The sequence below is a fragment of the Rutilus rutilus genome (genome assembly GCF_951802725.1).
Source record: "Rutilus rutilus genome assembly, chromosome: 13".
In the NCBI taxonomy this organism is placed as follows: domain Eukaryota; kingdom Metazoa; phylum Chordata; class Actinopteri; order Cypriniformes; family Leuciscidae; genus Rutilus; species Rutilus rutilus.
In genome coordinates, this window is record NC_140218.1 from 37,428,581 (window position 1) to 37,444,487 (window position 15,907).

At 37.7% G+C, this 15,907-nt stretch overlaps 1 protein-coding gene across 1 annotated transcript; it reads left to right on the top strand.

Annotated features, from left to right (window-relative positions):
* Positions 1-503: 503 nt before the first annotated feature.
* On the top strand, positions 504-15,553 carry atp6ap1a (ATPase H+ transporting accessory protein 1a; the record flags this gene model as incomplete). Its single annotated transcript, XM_084427503.1, is given in 11 exon segments — positions 504-536; positions 538-659; positions 1,054-1,180; positions 1,638-1,712; positions 2,004-2,194; positions 3,775-3,815; positions 3,936-4,021; positions 5,340-5,599; positions 11,704-11,754; positions 13,907-14,144; positions 15,160-15,553. Coding segments are annotated over 11 exon segments (1,434 nt in total). The 3' UTR covers positions 15,370-15,553.
* Positions 15,554-15,907: the final 354 nt, after the last annotated feature.

Sequence of the window (15,907 nt, forward strand, 5' to 3'; positions counted from 1 at the left end):
GAATATGTATAAACACTTTTAATATTATTTTTCTTTATCCCAACTCAAATTCTCCTATTCAGTAGTACATTGTTCATCTTTTTATACTTGCCATTTTTTATAGCCTACACAAATGCATTTTTTTTTTTTCAAGAACCTGCTAATGTACTGTCAGTTGTTCTGGTAGACTATAATTCCTGTTTTGTCTTTGATGGGCATGAAAAACAGAAAAAATCCTTGAAAAGTCAAACATTACTTTCAATGTTTATCCTTGTATAACTTTTTTTCCACACTCTGGCATTTTATTTATTTTATTTGTATTATTTTTTATGTCTTATTTTCAACTGTTCTTGATGTCGTATACTTGTTTCAGTTTCATGTAAGTATTTTGGCGTTAAGAAAAAAGAAATAAGAAAAAAAAAATAGAAAAGAAATGAGAAGCTGGGGAAGAATTGATGACGACACGATTTGATCTTCGGTTAACCAATCAGCGGAAGGGAACGTCACTGCTCAGGCCGCTGAAGATGGCCGCGTGTGACGTCACAGCTCATCGTGCTCAAGATGGCCGCTTCGAGGACGGGCTCCGGGAACGCTAGGATGATTTTATATCTGTTTCTCTGCGTGTTCGCAGCAGCGAAGAGCGATGAGCAAGTGCCTCTGGTCGCATGGGCGAGTGACGGGTAAAGGACTGATATTATATGACACTAGTCATGGAGAATTGATGGCGATAGTTAGCTTTGGCAGTTTACTAGCGGAATGACACGGTCGCTGTCCAGTACTGAAAACACGTCTGAGCAAACAAGATGTGTTCATTCTCGAATAAAAGCCACATATTGAGTAATCTAACTCATATTTATCAACAGACGTAATCGTGTTTACATTAGTATCGAGCGGTGATGACTGTCTCAAACCCAGTAACCTGTCAAGACAACCTTTGACCGTCATTGATGTCTAGATAAGCAGTCCACTGTTATCGTTGGCCTGAAGCCGATTTTTGCGTTGTTTGTAAAAGGTCTAATCATGACTGTCATTTTATGGGTTCGTCTTTTTTTCTAATGTGTTGTGCGTGTGCAGGTTCGTCTTGTCTCCTGTGAATGCTCCATCATCAGGCCACACTGTGTCTGTGGATGAGCTGGAGTCATTCCTGAACCGAGCTCTGAGCACTTCACCTCATAATCTCCTGCTCTTCCTGCAGGACAAAGTACTTCACACATCACACACTTTTATATCTATTCGCTTATATTTCCAAACATTTCTTCTGCAAATATAATAATAATCCAGTGAGATTTTTGATTGAATAAGGAGTCCTATAACAGCTGTCTGTTACTGCATTCATAAAACACTATGTAATGTCATTGTGTTGCCACATGTTTATAAAGGACCAAACAAAACCAGAACAACAAAAAAGATCACTATATCACACATGATAGATATACATTTCTAAACACTTTACCATGAGAAACATTGTCAGAAGTAGATGATGAATTCATGTTCAGTTTTAAGAAAGACAATAATCTGAAGTGATGTATTGGTTCTTTCTGTTGTGAAGTGTATAACTCAAATGACACATGAACTCATTGTTGCTTAATCAGCCACTGGCATTAGGCTGGCTCAGGCAGTGTCCATCTTACGGTCTGAATTCCCTCTGTTTCATTCAGTTGAGTGTTGATGACTTCACAATGTACGGAGGAGTATTCGGGAACAAACAGGATAGTGTCTTCCAAAACCTGGAGGTATGCTGATGTGTTTTCCATCGGTCACTGCTTTTGATATTTATTACTGCTTATGATTTTGACTTCAGTTAACTGACAGGAGGTTGTTTTTGTAAGTGCTATCAACTGAGATTAGTGCCAGGCAATATAATTCTTCACAAATGTATTAGGAAACTAAATACTAATGTTTTGTGAAGCCAAGATATGCTCTTGAGTATACATCAGTGTATTATTTCAGGTAAAATCACCTTGAAAAGTGTTTGTTAGCCCAAACATGAATAAGCCTCTCTGATGTTCTGTTGGTGTCCCCAGGCGTCTCTGCTGTCCTCCTCCTCCTTATGGCTGCCGTGTGTGTCGTCGTCCGCCACTGCTCTGGTCTCCACACTGCTCCAGAACCAGATCGAAGCGGCTCCTCTCTACATGAACCCGGACACGCTTGCTCAACTCCGACTCAATGCGTCTGTGGCGGCCTTGCTGGTGTTCCGCCTCCCTTACAGCAGCGGGTGAGACCATCTCCTCCAGTTCAGCTAACTCTGACTCGTTTGTTTAAACATTATTTGAAACAAATCATTATGCAGTGGGAAACATTTCAAACAGTACTGTTACACTATCACATGACCTCATCCATGCAAGTAGTAAGTGCCTTTCAGTTCTCATCTCCAACAAATAGTAATTTTACATATTTAGTTAAGTGCAGGGTAATTTCACTGCAGTGGTTCATACTGAAATAGCTGAAGAAATATGAAAAATATGATGATACTGTATAACAGATTTCTCATGTAGTACCCCTAGTGGTGGAGGAGAAAAATCGATGCATCGTGAATGATTCTCTTTCCAACGATCCTGGATCGATTCTGATCATTTCAGAACGGATTCTGAGCTTATTTTTAACTGCAGATGAACGAAAACACAGTGTGTGCTTTAGAAACACCCGTATTCTGTCTGCTTCCATTTCCACACACACTCACTCACTCACTCACTCACTACCTCACTCACTCACTCACTCACTCACTCACTCACTCACTCACTCACTCACACACTCACACGCTCACTCACTCACTCACTCACTCACTCACTCACTCACTCACTCACACACACACACACACTCACTCACTCACTCACTCACTCACTCACTCACTCACTCACACTCTCTCTCTCTCTCTCTCTCTCTCTCTCTCTCTCTCTCTCTCTCTTTATGTCGTTTGGAATGCAGTGGGCTTATATATTAAATATATGAAACTCACTGACAGAAGGCTGCTTTTCATTTCAAATGCTCACGTGGGCTGTGTGTGTGTGTGTGTGTGTGTGTGTGTAAGTGGTTAAATGTACTTGCATCTCAAAATGCTTTTATGTCGTGAAATGAATGTAAACACAGTTATGCCAGTTATGTCTTAAAGGATTAAACAGACTGGACAAAACCATATTATGTTTCAAATAAATAAAATACATTTTTTCAAATAAATAAATATTTCATTTCATTTTCCACAATGTAAAAAGGTTAATACGCAGACATCTTTTTTTTAAATTAAAAAAGTGTTTTATGTGAGCGTGTTCTAGTCATCTCTTAAGGAATTTGACCAAGCATTATGATTACTCTAATTGACCTAATGACCCTTGACCTTATCCATAAAACAAAAACCCAGCTGTAGTTCAGACACATCAGTATATGTGTCAGTCTCCACTGCAGGAGCAACGACACTCTCTCATGATCAACACTTCTCACTAAATCACCTCCTAATAGATGGTCAAGTTGAACACAATGCATTATGGGATACAGTATTCCACACAGCGTGCTATGTTGTAAACTGTACATTTTGAAATGTGTAGTCGTCATCAGGGTATTTCATGATTACAGAAAATGTGTTTACTGCACATTACACAAGAATTAGAGTGGTACAATAGTACAGTATACAATTCTGAACATTTGTAGGATGAGCATTTCTTTACATAAAGGTTTTATTTAAAGTGAAAACAGACAAAAATCCCTTACATTTTGGACCTTCTTTAAATCTGAAAAGGGGATTTAAGAGCAAGAGTAAAACTCTTGATATTCTGAGGACTGTTATTTGTCTTTTTCTTGCAGGGCTGATATGATGTCTACTAAAGAAGTGCTCAGTGGAAATGGTACGTGTAGTATTCAAACACCACTAAAAACCAAAAGCCTTGTGCTCCAACAGTTATTATTATTGTAGAAAAGCCAAGATGAAATGATGCAAATGAATGTGATTGTGTTGTTTGTTGTAGATGAGGTGATGGGTCAGGTGCTGAGCATCATGAAGGCTCAGTCTGTGCCGTATACTGCAGTGTTCACTGCGCTGGGAGCCTCGAGGGTAAGACACACACACACACACACCTTCAGCTAGAGCTGGGCAGTACGACCAAAATCTGGCGTTAGAAGTATTACATTTTATATGCGTCATTTTATATGACGGCAACAGTATAGAATGCAATGTTGTTAATTTGAATGGAAATTCAACCGAAAATGGTTTATATATGTTAAATAACCAATGTGCTAAATTAAATAATTTTTAAATATATACTTTTCAAATGAAAGGTACTTTATCTCATTTGATGATTTTTTATTAATGTTATATAAAACTTAATGGACGCAAACTGTAAAGCTGTAAAGGAAAACTTCCCACTCGGATATCTGGTTGGATGAGTCACATTCAGAGATGTTGTTAAAGGTCCCATTGTTTTTTTACCTTAATATGAGTTCCCCTAGCCTGCCTATGGTCTCCCAGTGGCTAGACGTTTTGATAGGTGTAAACCAAGCCCTGGGTATTTTTGAGAGAATGAAAGATCAGACGGCCGAATCTAGAATCTTCCCTTTATGTCGTCATAATGGGAAAGGTCACCTCCCCTTTCTCTTCTTTGCCCACAAAGAGAATTTGACCCGCCCAGGAGAAAATGAGCTGCGCGAGCGCGATACTGGTTTTTCCTCGAGAGACATCATGGTTTGCAATGAACACAAAAGTATTTTTTTTAGCTCCTTCATCCGAGCCTCTGAAGAACCAGTGGGTTATGTCTGGACACTTGCCAAAACTCGTTATGAAATTAATGACGCTGTTACGCTGCACAACGAAGCTCTTACTGTACTTACCTCATGTTTGCATTGGTGAGAGTGCAGAAACTGCGTTGCAATGATAAGATCTTCATTCACGCGATCAACAGGCTGTCATCTGCTCAATGCTCATCACTGCAACCTTTTATGTGATGGGAATAGATCTAAATACTTAAAAAACTTCTCACGATTCGTTAATCCCGATAGCTGTAATAGTAAAAACGTATAATAGCTGTAATAGTAAAAGTTTTCGAGAGAGTTCCACATTAAATATTTCATATGCAAGCATGTCAGCCAATCACAGCAGTGGGCGTTTACACTGAAGTCTCACTTTTAGCATTTCATGATATATTGGTGTTAAATGATATAAAGATGGATGATATACATGTATTCCATTGCCTGGCCGATCGTGTGCAGCTGCATGAGCACAGGTGACACATCTGACAAGCAGAGTGTGTTTCTCTAGAGGATCACAGCCTGTGGACCACATCTGTTGAAACTTTTAATATATGAATTAGCCATGTTGCAGCATTTCTTTAGAACTGTAACGTGAGCACAGGGAGTTGAAGATGTGTTTGTCTCAGGTGATCGAGGAGTCTCCGGCTGTGCACTCGGTCTGGTCCCGGTCCCTCCTGCAGTCCCGGCGCGAGGAACCTCCCGTCCCGAACCCGCCGCTGGAGTTTAAGGAGAAGGGCTCCGTCTGCATCCTCCTGTGGGCCGAGTCAGTGGTGGTCAGCCAGTATCGCTCCGGGAAGTGGGAGAGGCACGACCTCACCTCCAAAACCTTCGGGAGAGGTGTGACTCCCGACCTGTCTGGATCCTCCTGCAACGAGTCCCACTCTCGGTAAGTACAGCATGTTAAAAGTCCCCTTGTGGTGAAAATCAAGTTGTTTATATGTCTATATGTGTTTTTAATATGCTTTAAGACAAACCATGTGCAAATTCATCAGTCAACACCAGAAACGCTCTTTGAAACCACCCCATCACAAACTTGTAACCAGTCCCGTCCACGGCACGGAGAGGTTTTCCTGTCACTGTTTCTAAGGATGATGTTTAGAAGGCTTCTGTCTGACTCTGAGGTGGCGAACGGGAACATGGTTTATGAGACATTACCAACTCCTATTAGCTGTTTGATAACGTAGTCAAGCAAAAGGTTAATCATGTCAACTACCGTTATGTGTCGACTTTATTCAAATTCTGAAGGGATTGTATATAGCCTAGAAAGCACGCAGAGCTTATAAGCTGTCACTCATCTCAGTTCGCAATCTCACAAAGTTTCATTATAATCAAAGACATTGTCACACTACACAATGAATCTCTGATTTACATCTTGTCTACACTTTGTTAATAAGAGGATTCGCAAGCGCGCACAGGTCTGAACTAAAACTCTGGCGTTTAGACCGGTGAGTGGATTCTGACTGAATTAAACACTTTTGATTGGCCACTGCGTTCAAGAGATCAACAAACATCAGTGATTGGTCACCGCTGCCAAAGACATGTTGTAAATAGAAATATTTGACGTTCTCCAGAGAGCAAACACAAATCATACCTGCAAACTTGTCGCTTTTCGGCGACAATCGCCGTTTTCTTGGTCAATTGGGTCATTTACGTGAATCGCGTAGAACCGGAGAGTTTTTTTTCGAGGGGGGGGGGGGGGGGGGGGGGGTATATTGTTTCTCACAGTAACTGCCATGCAGGCTAGAATTGCGAAACATTATTGGATAATTCTTATAATTGACATTTCTCTGGGCCAATCGGAATCTTAGCACTTTTTCTCTTGGCCAATTGGAATCTTAGGACTTGCGTCAGAATCTTGAAGCACACAGCGTCAACTGAGCTGAGCTCGCCATTTGATGAGACGCCTGGCTACCGTGCGAGTCTAATGGAAACTCGCGCATGAATTTTCCTGCATTTAAGCGCCCACCAAAATGATTTTTTGTCCCGCCAAAGTCTTATTTGATCGGTGAGTAATGTAGATGAACGGCTGCGTTTGTGACAGGGTGTATGTTTAACTGAAAGAACGAGCAGAGAGAGAGAGAGAGAGCCGGTCGCGCGCGCGCACTCTCTGTGTAAACGACTTCACCGTCTCCAAACTAGGCGCTGTGTTGCTCTCTCTTATGGAAGCCCGTTTCCGCCACATTGAGTAAAAAAAAAAAAATCTTTAAGTCATAATAATGAGAAACTTTCTCGTAATAATGACTTAACATCTCGTAATAATGAGAAACTTTCTCATAATAATGACTTAACATCTCGTAATAATGAGAAACTTTCTCATAATAATGACTTAACATCTCGTAATAATGAGAAACTTTCTCATAATAATGACTTAACATCTCGTAATAATGAGAAACTTTCTCAAAATAATGACTTAACATCTCGAAATAATGAGAAACTTTCTCAAAATAATGACTTAACATCTCGTAATAATGAGAAACTTTCTCATAATAATGACTTAACATCTCGTAATAATGAGAAACTTTCTCATAATAATGACTTAACATCTCGTAATAATGAGAAACTTTCTCGAAATAATTACTTAACATCTCGTAATAATGAGAAACTTTCTCGTAATAATGACTTATTTTCTCGCATGCGCAAAGCAGCGGAGCAGAAGAGCGTGCCACACTAGCGACATCCCCTGGTCAAAGCCGTGTAAATGCATCACAGCAAACATGGCACGCTCTGCAAAACAGTTGTTTTCATTAAAGTCAGTTTGATCTACTAAGTGCAATCTGTAGTATCATTAAATAACATCATCAGTAGGCCTATATCTTCCATACTTTTCCATGCGCACGATAAGGTGTGAAAGTGGAATGCAGAAGCAGGACGGTTACCATGGTAACGAAGGACGCCTGCTTGTGCGCACTGATGGAAATTGTTACATGAATTTACAAAACTATCAGATTAAAGTTGGAATATTACATTTATTCGTCAAGTTTAAGTGTAACACATGTGTGTTAATATAACACGTATTTTGCAGATGCTTCTAGGATATTTGATGTGCAGGTTCATCTGGAAGATACAGAAATCACGTTTAAGATGTTTATGACTTTGGGGACATTTACACATAAGTGGGCAGTGGAATGGGGGAAAACGCAAGGTCGAGACGTGTTTTTAAAAGCTGAACTGCTTTTCAATTGAGCGCCGCGTTTTTAGAACGCCGTGTCATGCGCGCGACGCTGCAGAAGAGCGAGCGCAACGTCCGCTAGTGCGCGTTTGCCTAGAAAAGCAATGAAAAAGCGCGTTCTGTATGAATGGACCCTTACACAGATTTCCAGATGAAGTGTTCTTAAACAGATTTGGAAAGGTGTGCTGTCTTATCATTCCTCCATCTATTTGAAATGCATGGATCACACTTGTGTTGCTGCTTGTTCATACACAAAAATACACATTAATATTACAAATGAATAAAAGACAATCTATGGAAGCCTGTCTCATATACTGATCATTTATCATTAATGTTATTCACTGCAGAGCGTGCCATGTTTGCTGTGATGCATTTACACGTCTTTGACCAGGGGATGTCGCTAGTGTGGCACGCCCTTCTGCTCCGCTGCTTTGCGCATGCGTAGAAGTGCGAGAAAATAAGTCATTATTACGAGAAAGTTTCTCATTATTACGAGATGTTAAGTCATTATTTCGAGAAAGTTTCTCATTATTACGAGATGTTAAGTCATTATTTTGAGAAAGTTTCTCATTATTTCGAGAAAGTTTCTCATTATTACGAGATGTTAAGTCATTATTTCGAGAAAGTTTCTCATTATTACGAGATGTTAAGTCATTATTTCGAGAAAGTTTCTCATTATTACGAGATGTTAAGTCATTATTACGAGAAAGTTTCTCATTATTACGAGATGTTAAGTCATTATTTTGAGAAAGTTTCTCATTATTTCGAGAAAGTTTCTCATTATTACGAGATGTTAAGTCATTATTTCGAGAAAGTTTCTCATTATTACGAGATGTTAAGTCATTATTTCGAGAAAGTTTCTCATTATTACGAGATGTTAAGTCATTATTATGAGAAAGTTTCTCATTATTATGAGATGTTAAGTCATTATTATGAGAAAGTTTCTCATTATTACGAGATGTTAAGTCATTATTATGAGAAAGTTTCTCATTATTACGAGATGTTAAGTCATTATTATGAGAAAGTTTCTCATTATTACGAGATGTTAAGTCATTATTTCGAGAAAGTTTCTCATTATTACGAGATGTTAAGTCATTATTACGAGAAAGTTTCTCATTATTATGAGATGTTAAGTCATTATTATGAGAAAGTTTCTCATTATTACGAGATGTTAAGTCATTATTATTAGAAAGTTTCTCATTATTACGAGATGTTAAGTCATTATTATGAGAAAGTTTCTCATTATTATTTTTACTTTTTTACTCAATGTGGCGGAAACGGGCTTCCATACTCTCTCCCTCGCACGCACATATTAATAAAAAATAAATCGACACGGTGGTAAAAGGTCGAAAGACCTTTTTTTTCTGAATTACTGCTGGGTGTGAATTTTGCTAAATAAGTTTCCTTATCTTCTCTGAAAAGCGTTCTGGACATTCAGCTGACTTAAACAACACTTTAATTAAACGAAATAAAACTATAGGCTACAGTGATTAAATGTTTTTATGTTGACACAAATCTTGGATGTCAGTGTCCTAACTGCTGGCATAATCACACAACGCGCACGACACGTCCAATTCGCGAACTAATGACTCCTTTGAACCGATTCATTTCAATGAATGGTTAAAACAACTAATCTTTCCAACAGTGAACTCAGGTGACGTCTGAATCGGTGTAACTAATCAGTAACACTTTACAATATGGTTATATTTATTACATAAATTATATAAAAAAGTACAGTTTGCTAACTCAAGCTTAAACTTCAAAATAAAGAAAACCACTTGTTTTAAAAAAAAAAAAGCATATGACTACATTTTTTCACACAGTGCTATCAAGAATCGATAAGAGAATCGATAAAGAATTGGATCGATAATCAGAATCGTCAGTGGCATTATTATTGATAAAATCTTATCAATTCCCATCCCTATGTGAAGACCGTAAAATTATAATCAAACATTAAAGAACATACATGTTTTTTTAAGAGTTTTTTTTTTTAAGAGTTAAAAGATTAAAACATTTTGCTAACATGAGGTCTTATTGTGTCACAGTCCATTTTCTACAGAATTATTTTTTTCCCTGAAATCCACATCTAGTGTTAGCTTTAGTCATAATTATTTTCCACCCTTTTTTTCACCCTTAGAATTAAATTACATTTTTGTTACTTTACCTTTAAGACTACTACATGTAAATGAATTTGATTATGATTGGCTAACCTCTTCACATGTGACAGTAGAAACAGGGCTTACTGAATAGGCATTGATATGTAAACATGGTCATATTGATCACTAGCCAGGTTCCATCCAAAGGATTTTTTTGCAAAAAAAGGTTTCAAAATGGTTACTGATATAGCTGATGGAAATGACATTTATCGGGAAAAAACCCTCAAGCGTTTAACCCCTCAAGTGTGCATATATTCACAGCAGAGCAAAGTAGGGGCTGTGACTGAAATTGCCCCTATACCCTTATATAGTGCACTATTTAAAGGAGACAGCCATCTGTAGTGGTGTCTAAAACCATAGTGCGCTCATTCAGTCCGATGCACAGTCGATGTCTAGCTGTCTGTCACGCTGAAGGAATTCCCACATCTCCCGCGCTCTGTGTTTGAATCCACTGGTTGAATGAGGGTATGGGGTCGATTCGGGTTTTTCCTGGGTCAAACAGGGTCTTTGGTGGTGGAGCTGCAGCTGTGCCCTGGATGAGTTTTTCATTTTTAATTCATTTACTTAAATTAGGACTCCTTTATGTAATTATTTGTCCCATTTTTAAATACATTAACTCTTTATATATACAGTTTACTAACTTTTTATATAGAGTGATAAATAAATAAATAACATTATTATAATCTTAATAACATTCTAATAGTATTTATTTATATTATTACCAATGTAAATAACATTATTTATAATATTAATTAATGATCAGTCTAATAATGTTTTAAAATATAATAATTAGCTGTCTACCCAGCTCTGATGATGTATCGAATATTATATTAATAGATTTGAATAGATTATCCAAATTAAAAGCAATAGGTCTGTTCATACCCTTTAGCACATTAGCGCATAGCACAGTCCGCCGCGAGCTAAAGAAAGTGGTTAACTGAGGCTTTAAATCTCCTTTGTAAAAGCTTTACAGGGCATATCTAGTACTCACTTTAGAAATAGTTAACTGACCACTACTAAATGCTTTATAAATACCTGAATTAATCATTAATTACAGTAGGAATGCATGTGAATAAAGCATTTATTAACACTGAGTAACTACAGTATTACTATATGTCTAAATAGTATGTATAAATGTATATTTAAATAGTTTATTAACCATTTACTTGCACTTTCTGAATGATCTTATGAACCACTGACAACTCTTAATAACTGGTTTGCAAATAATGTAATACTTCATTTAGAAATGATAAATTGATCATTAAAAAAGTCTGAAAATATAATATAAATCAATAATATAAATCAAGATAAAGCATTTATAGCTGTATTTATGAACTTCTTATTAATGTCTATTAATGCTTTATAAATGATGAATTGACTGTTTACTTAATGCTTAACTAATGATTAATAGCGTGCAGTTATTATAAAGTGTTCCCAGAAAAAGGCCCTTTGTGGAAACTGTGCAGTTGGCCTTGTGTGTTGTCTGTAGTCTTTGCAGTGTGTTGAAGTGTAACTTTAGGTCCTGATGCAGGGGGATGTGAGGCGACGCCATCGCTTTCGCCACTGCCAGTTCTTTGATAAAGAACACATGGTGTGTCACAGCCTTGAATGTTTCCAGTTCATGAACCACAGTATTTCACCTGTGAATTTTCTCTTCAAATACAGGTTGGTTCTGAATTATGAAGATGTCCTGGATTACCGTTCATTCAAGCTCATGTAAGTGTCTCATTTTATCACACACTCACACACACACACACACACACACACACACACACACACACACACACACACACACACACACACACACACACACACACACACAGACACAGACACACACATTCTAGTACATCTATCTTTATGAGGACATTCATTGACACAATGCAATCTCTAGCCGCTTACCCTAACCTTACCCATCACAACTAAGTGCCTAACCCGAACCCTGACCCTAAACCGACCCTTAACCTCAGTATAACCTTATCCCTAAAACCAAGTGTTGACCCTCAAACAGGCCTTTAACCCTCTGGGGACCAAGCTGTTTTTGGGGCCCTTGAGATGTTCTGACATGCTCTGACATTTGTGCTTTTTTCAGTTATTTATAAACATGTTAATGGCAAAGGTGTAAATTCACTCTATATAGCACAAACAGGCCTACCATAATATGCGAGCAACATGTATGTAGATGTTTGTATTTTTAAGAGAATAATGTTTATGCGTGGTTATTTAAAAAAATAAAAATGAAAGTTGCTGAAATAAGACCACAAAACTCATACAAAATATGTGCCCACAAGACTTTTGACTAATGTATGTTGTCTCTTAGAGTTCTAGCTTCAAAATTATGTGAAAATAGTCTTGCTTTATCGTTCACAAAAAAAAAAAATACATTGATTTAAATGGTGTAAAACAGGTTTTGCTTGGAAAGCCAATATGCGAGGGGGAGGAGTAGTTTACACCTTAGTCCCACCCACTCTGCATAATGACTCTGCATAATTAGCCATTCATTCAGGTGTGACACTGACTGAGCCACAATGCAAGGACAAAATATATATTTTGAAGAAGACTTATATTGACCATTTAAGATTTTGCTTACATCTATCTTGTAAATATGTTTTGCTATTTTATTAAAAAGGTTACAATTACAACAATAATTACAATTTCAGCAATATTTCTGCAAAAAAGTACTCTTTCTTTGTAAAAAAAAAAAAAAGATTATAGGCCTACATTTTATCATATGTATTCATTAGTTTGAATATAGCCAACATTGGAACATCTTAGTCTATGACTTTATTTTTGACAAAATAGTATTTTATATATATGAGCAGAAAAGCTTATTTGATGTGACAGTATATTCTACAGTAAAAACTGTACCCAAATCTAGTCAACAAAATATTGTCTTTCATACTTCGCCTGACTGTAACGTTGTTTTTATGAAATATTAGGGCATAGCCTATAAATGTTAATTTGCAGTTTAATACGTTGCTTATACAAATACATTTTATTTCAACATATTTCAGTCGATTTTTACTCATCTCAGTAGGCTCTAGCAAAGCAGTTTATTCACACACAGATGCGCGATTCATATTTAGGCTAAACAGTCTTTACAAATATGTACCCTTCATTCATCTCACAGAAACGCGATTCATATTATAGAAATGCGATTCGTGGTCAAATTACTTTTGAATGGCTCGTAATGAGGTCGACTGGAGTCGCTCTCTTTTTATACAGATTACAGAAGCTGATAATATTTGTTTTTTATATAAATTACTTCATTTAAAAGCTGCGATCTCAAGCTTTATGCCCGTGTCTCTGTTTCCCTGTTTGACTGAATTTTCGCGGAGTTATAGATCATTTTCGAACGCGTTTCAAATGGGAGTTTACTGACAGAGAGAAGGCAGAAATCGCATCATGTTAGTTTTTCTTTATTTGTCAAAAAGCAAAACACTTTATTTTTATTGTGAGTATACAGAAAAAAAATAGAAACTGAACAGGATCGATTGATGTATTACACGAAAATGAAAGATCAAAATTAACAGAGCATTTAGTGTTTATTTTCATTGCTAAAAAAAAAAACGAGCAAAACGCGCGGGCGTTTTTGGTCCCCAGAGGGTTAAAGGCTCTCAGAGAGTGAGGACCGGCCAACATGTCCTCACTTTACTCTCTTCCAAGGGTCTGAAACTCAAACTGGTCCTCACAAAGATAGTTGTACAAGTACACACACACACACACACACACACACACACACACACACACACACACACACACACACACACACACACACACACACACACACACACACCTACACACACACACACACACACACACACACACACACAGTGTACTGGGCTTGAACGGTGTCCTATATTCTCCTCAGTTTTGTAATGAACCGGCGTCACTATAAGGTTTCTGCCCGTCATTGGTTCACCATGGACCGGGTTCACCTGGAGTATGATGGGAAAACGGCCTCGTTCAATGGCAGCCGTCACATCTACGCCCCGGCTGAGTACTCGTACCGCTGTGAGTCTGTGAGCAGCTCCTACTACCCTCAGCTGTCACCACACTCAGACAAGGACAACGCCAACGACTGGCACATCTCTTTTGAAGACTTCCAGGTAGGTCCTGAGAAAACTACACTTCATGGTTCCCACGGTTTAAACATGTTCCATAGTAAGTCCCAATAAGCAGACCTTTATGAGGTGCCACGTAGGATTTAAATCAAACTTCGCTTATCAATACATACATAACACACGTGCATATACACCTATAAATTAGTCGCATATACATGTATACTATTGGATGTTCAAAATACATAAATGAAATACACGTGCACACTAATATGAAATCCATACCAATACATATTATGTTAGTAATGAATGCATATACACATGTGAATAACTTGCATATACATATAAACTTGACGCACGCATACACCTATAAACACTCGCACATACATATACACTCGCTGCACGCAGACACACCTATAAACACTCGCACATACATATAATTTCGATGCGCACATACACATCCATAAAACACTCGCGCATACATACAAAATAAAACGTGGATGCATGCTTTAGGTGTGTATATATGTATATGCGAGTGATTTCATATGTGGATGTGCGTGAACTTTTCAGTGCAACCGGAAGGCATTTCAGTGTAAAAGGAAGTCATTTGTGCGTACACGGAAGTAACCTGCCTATTTACCGCATTTGGGTCCGTGTACGTTTTGATGGTTTGTTTTCCAATTTGAAATGAAATGATAAAATCATAGCATCAGTCTCCCATATCACAAATCCCTCGGTTTTTCCAAAGTGCCATCCCCCCATTCACACCTTCAGGAAACTCTTAAAGAAATGCAAAAACTTTGCATGAATGTAACTTTTGTTTGTCTATCAGAGTGTATCTTTATGAAAACTTTATGAAGTTTTAACTTTATGAAAACTTGAATTTCTCTCTCTCTCTCTCTCTCTCTCTCTCTCTCTCTCTCTCTCTCTCTCTCTCTCTCTCTCTCTCTCTCTCTCTCTCTCTCTCTCTCTCTCTCTCTGTCTCTCTCTCTCTCTCTCTCTCTCTCTCTCTCTCTCTCTCTCTCTCTGTCTCTCTCTCTCTCTCTCTCTCTCTCTCTCTCAGGTCCAGGGCTTTAACATCGCTGGGAATGATTTCTCGTATGCCAGTGACTGTGCTAGTTTCTTCACTCCTGGTATCTGGATGGGTCTGGTCACGTCTCTGCTCATGGTGTTGGTTCTCACGTACGGCCTGCACATGATCATGCAGCTGCGCACCATGGACCGCTTCGACGACCCCAAGGGTCCCGCCATCTCTGTGCCTCAGACCGAGTGAAGGACGCAGAGCCACATTCCTCACAGCACTAGTGTTTGCTTTAGTTACACAATATTTTGTTAATGTTATTCATTTCTTGTCGTTATGTGTGATTGGGGTGCTGCTGGATTTTTTCCTGTGATAATCATTTCATTAATAAGCATGTTTATGAATGAATCTCAGGAATACAGAACTAAAAAAGAACATTATTTATGTATATATATATATATATATATATATATATATACATATATATATATATATATATATATATATATATATATATGTATGTGTATATATATATATATATATATATATATATATGAAGAGTTCAGATGCAAAAGCCTCTAAGTGCCATCTGAAATTTTCTTCTAGAATGATCATTTTTATCAAGCTCGTATATTTAAGTTCAGTAATTTCACTTAAATGGCAATGAAAAAAATTACCTATTAATTGTCATTTCAGTGAAATTACTGAACTTAAATATACAAGCTTGATAAAAATGATCATTCTAGAAGAAATTTTCAAATGGCACTTAGAGGCTTTTGTATCTGAACTC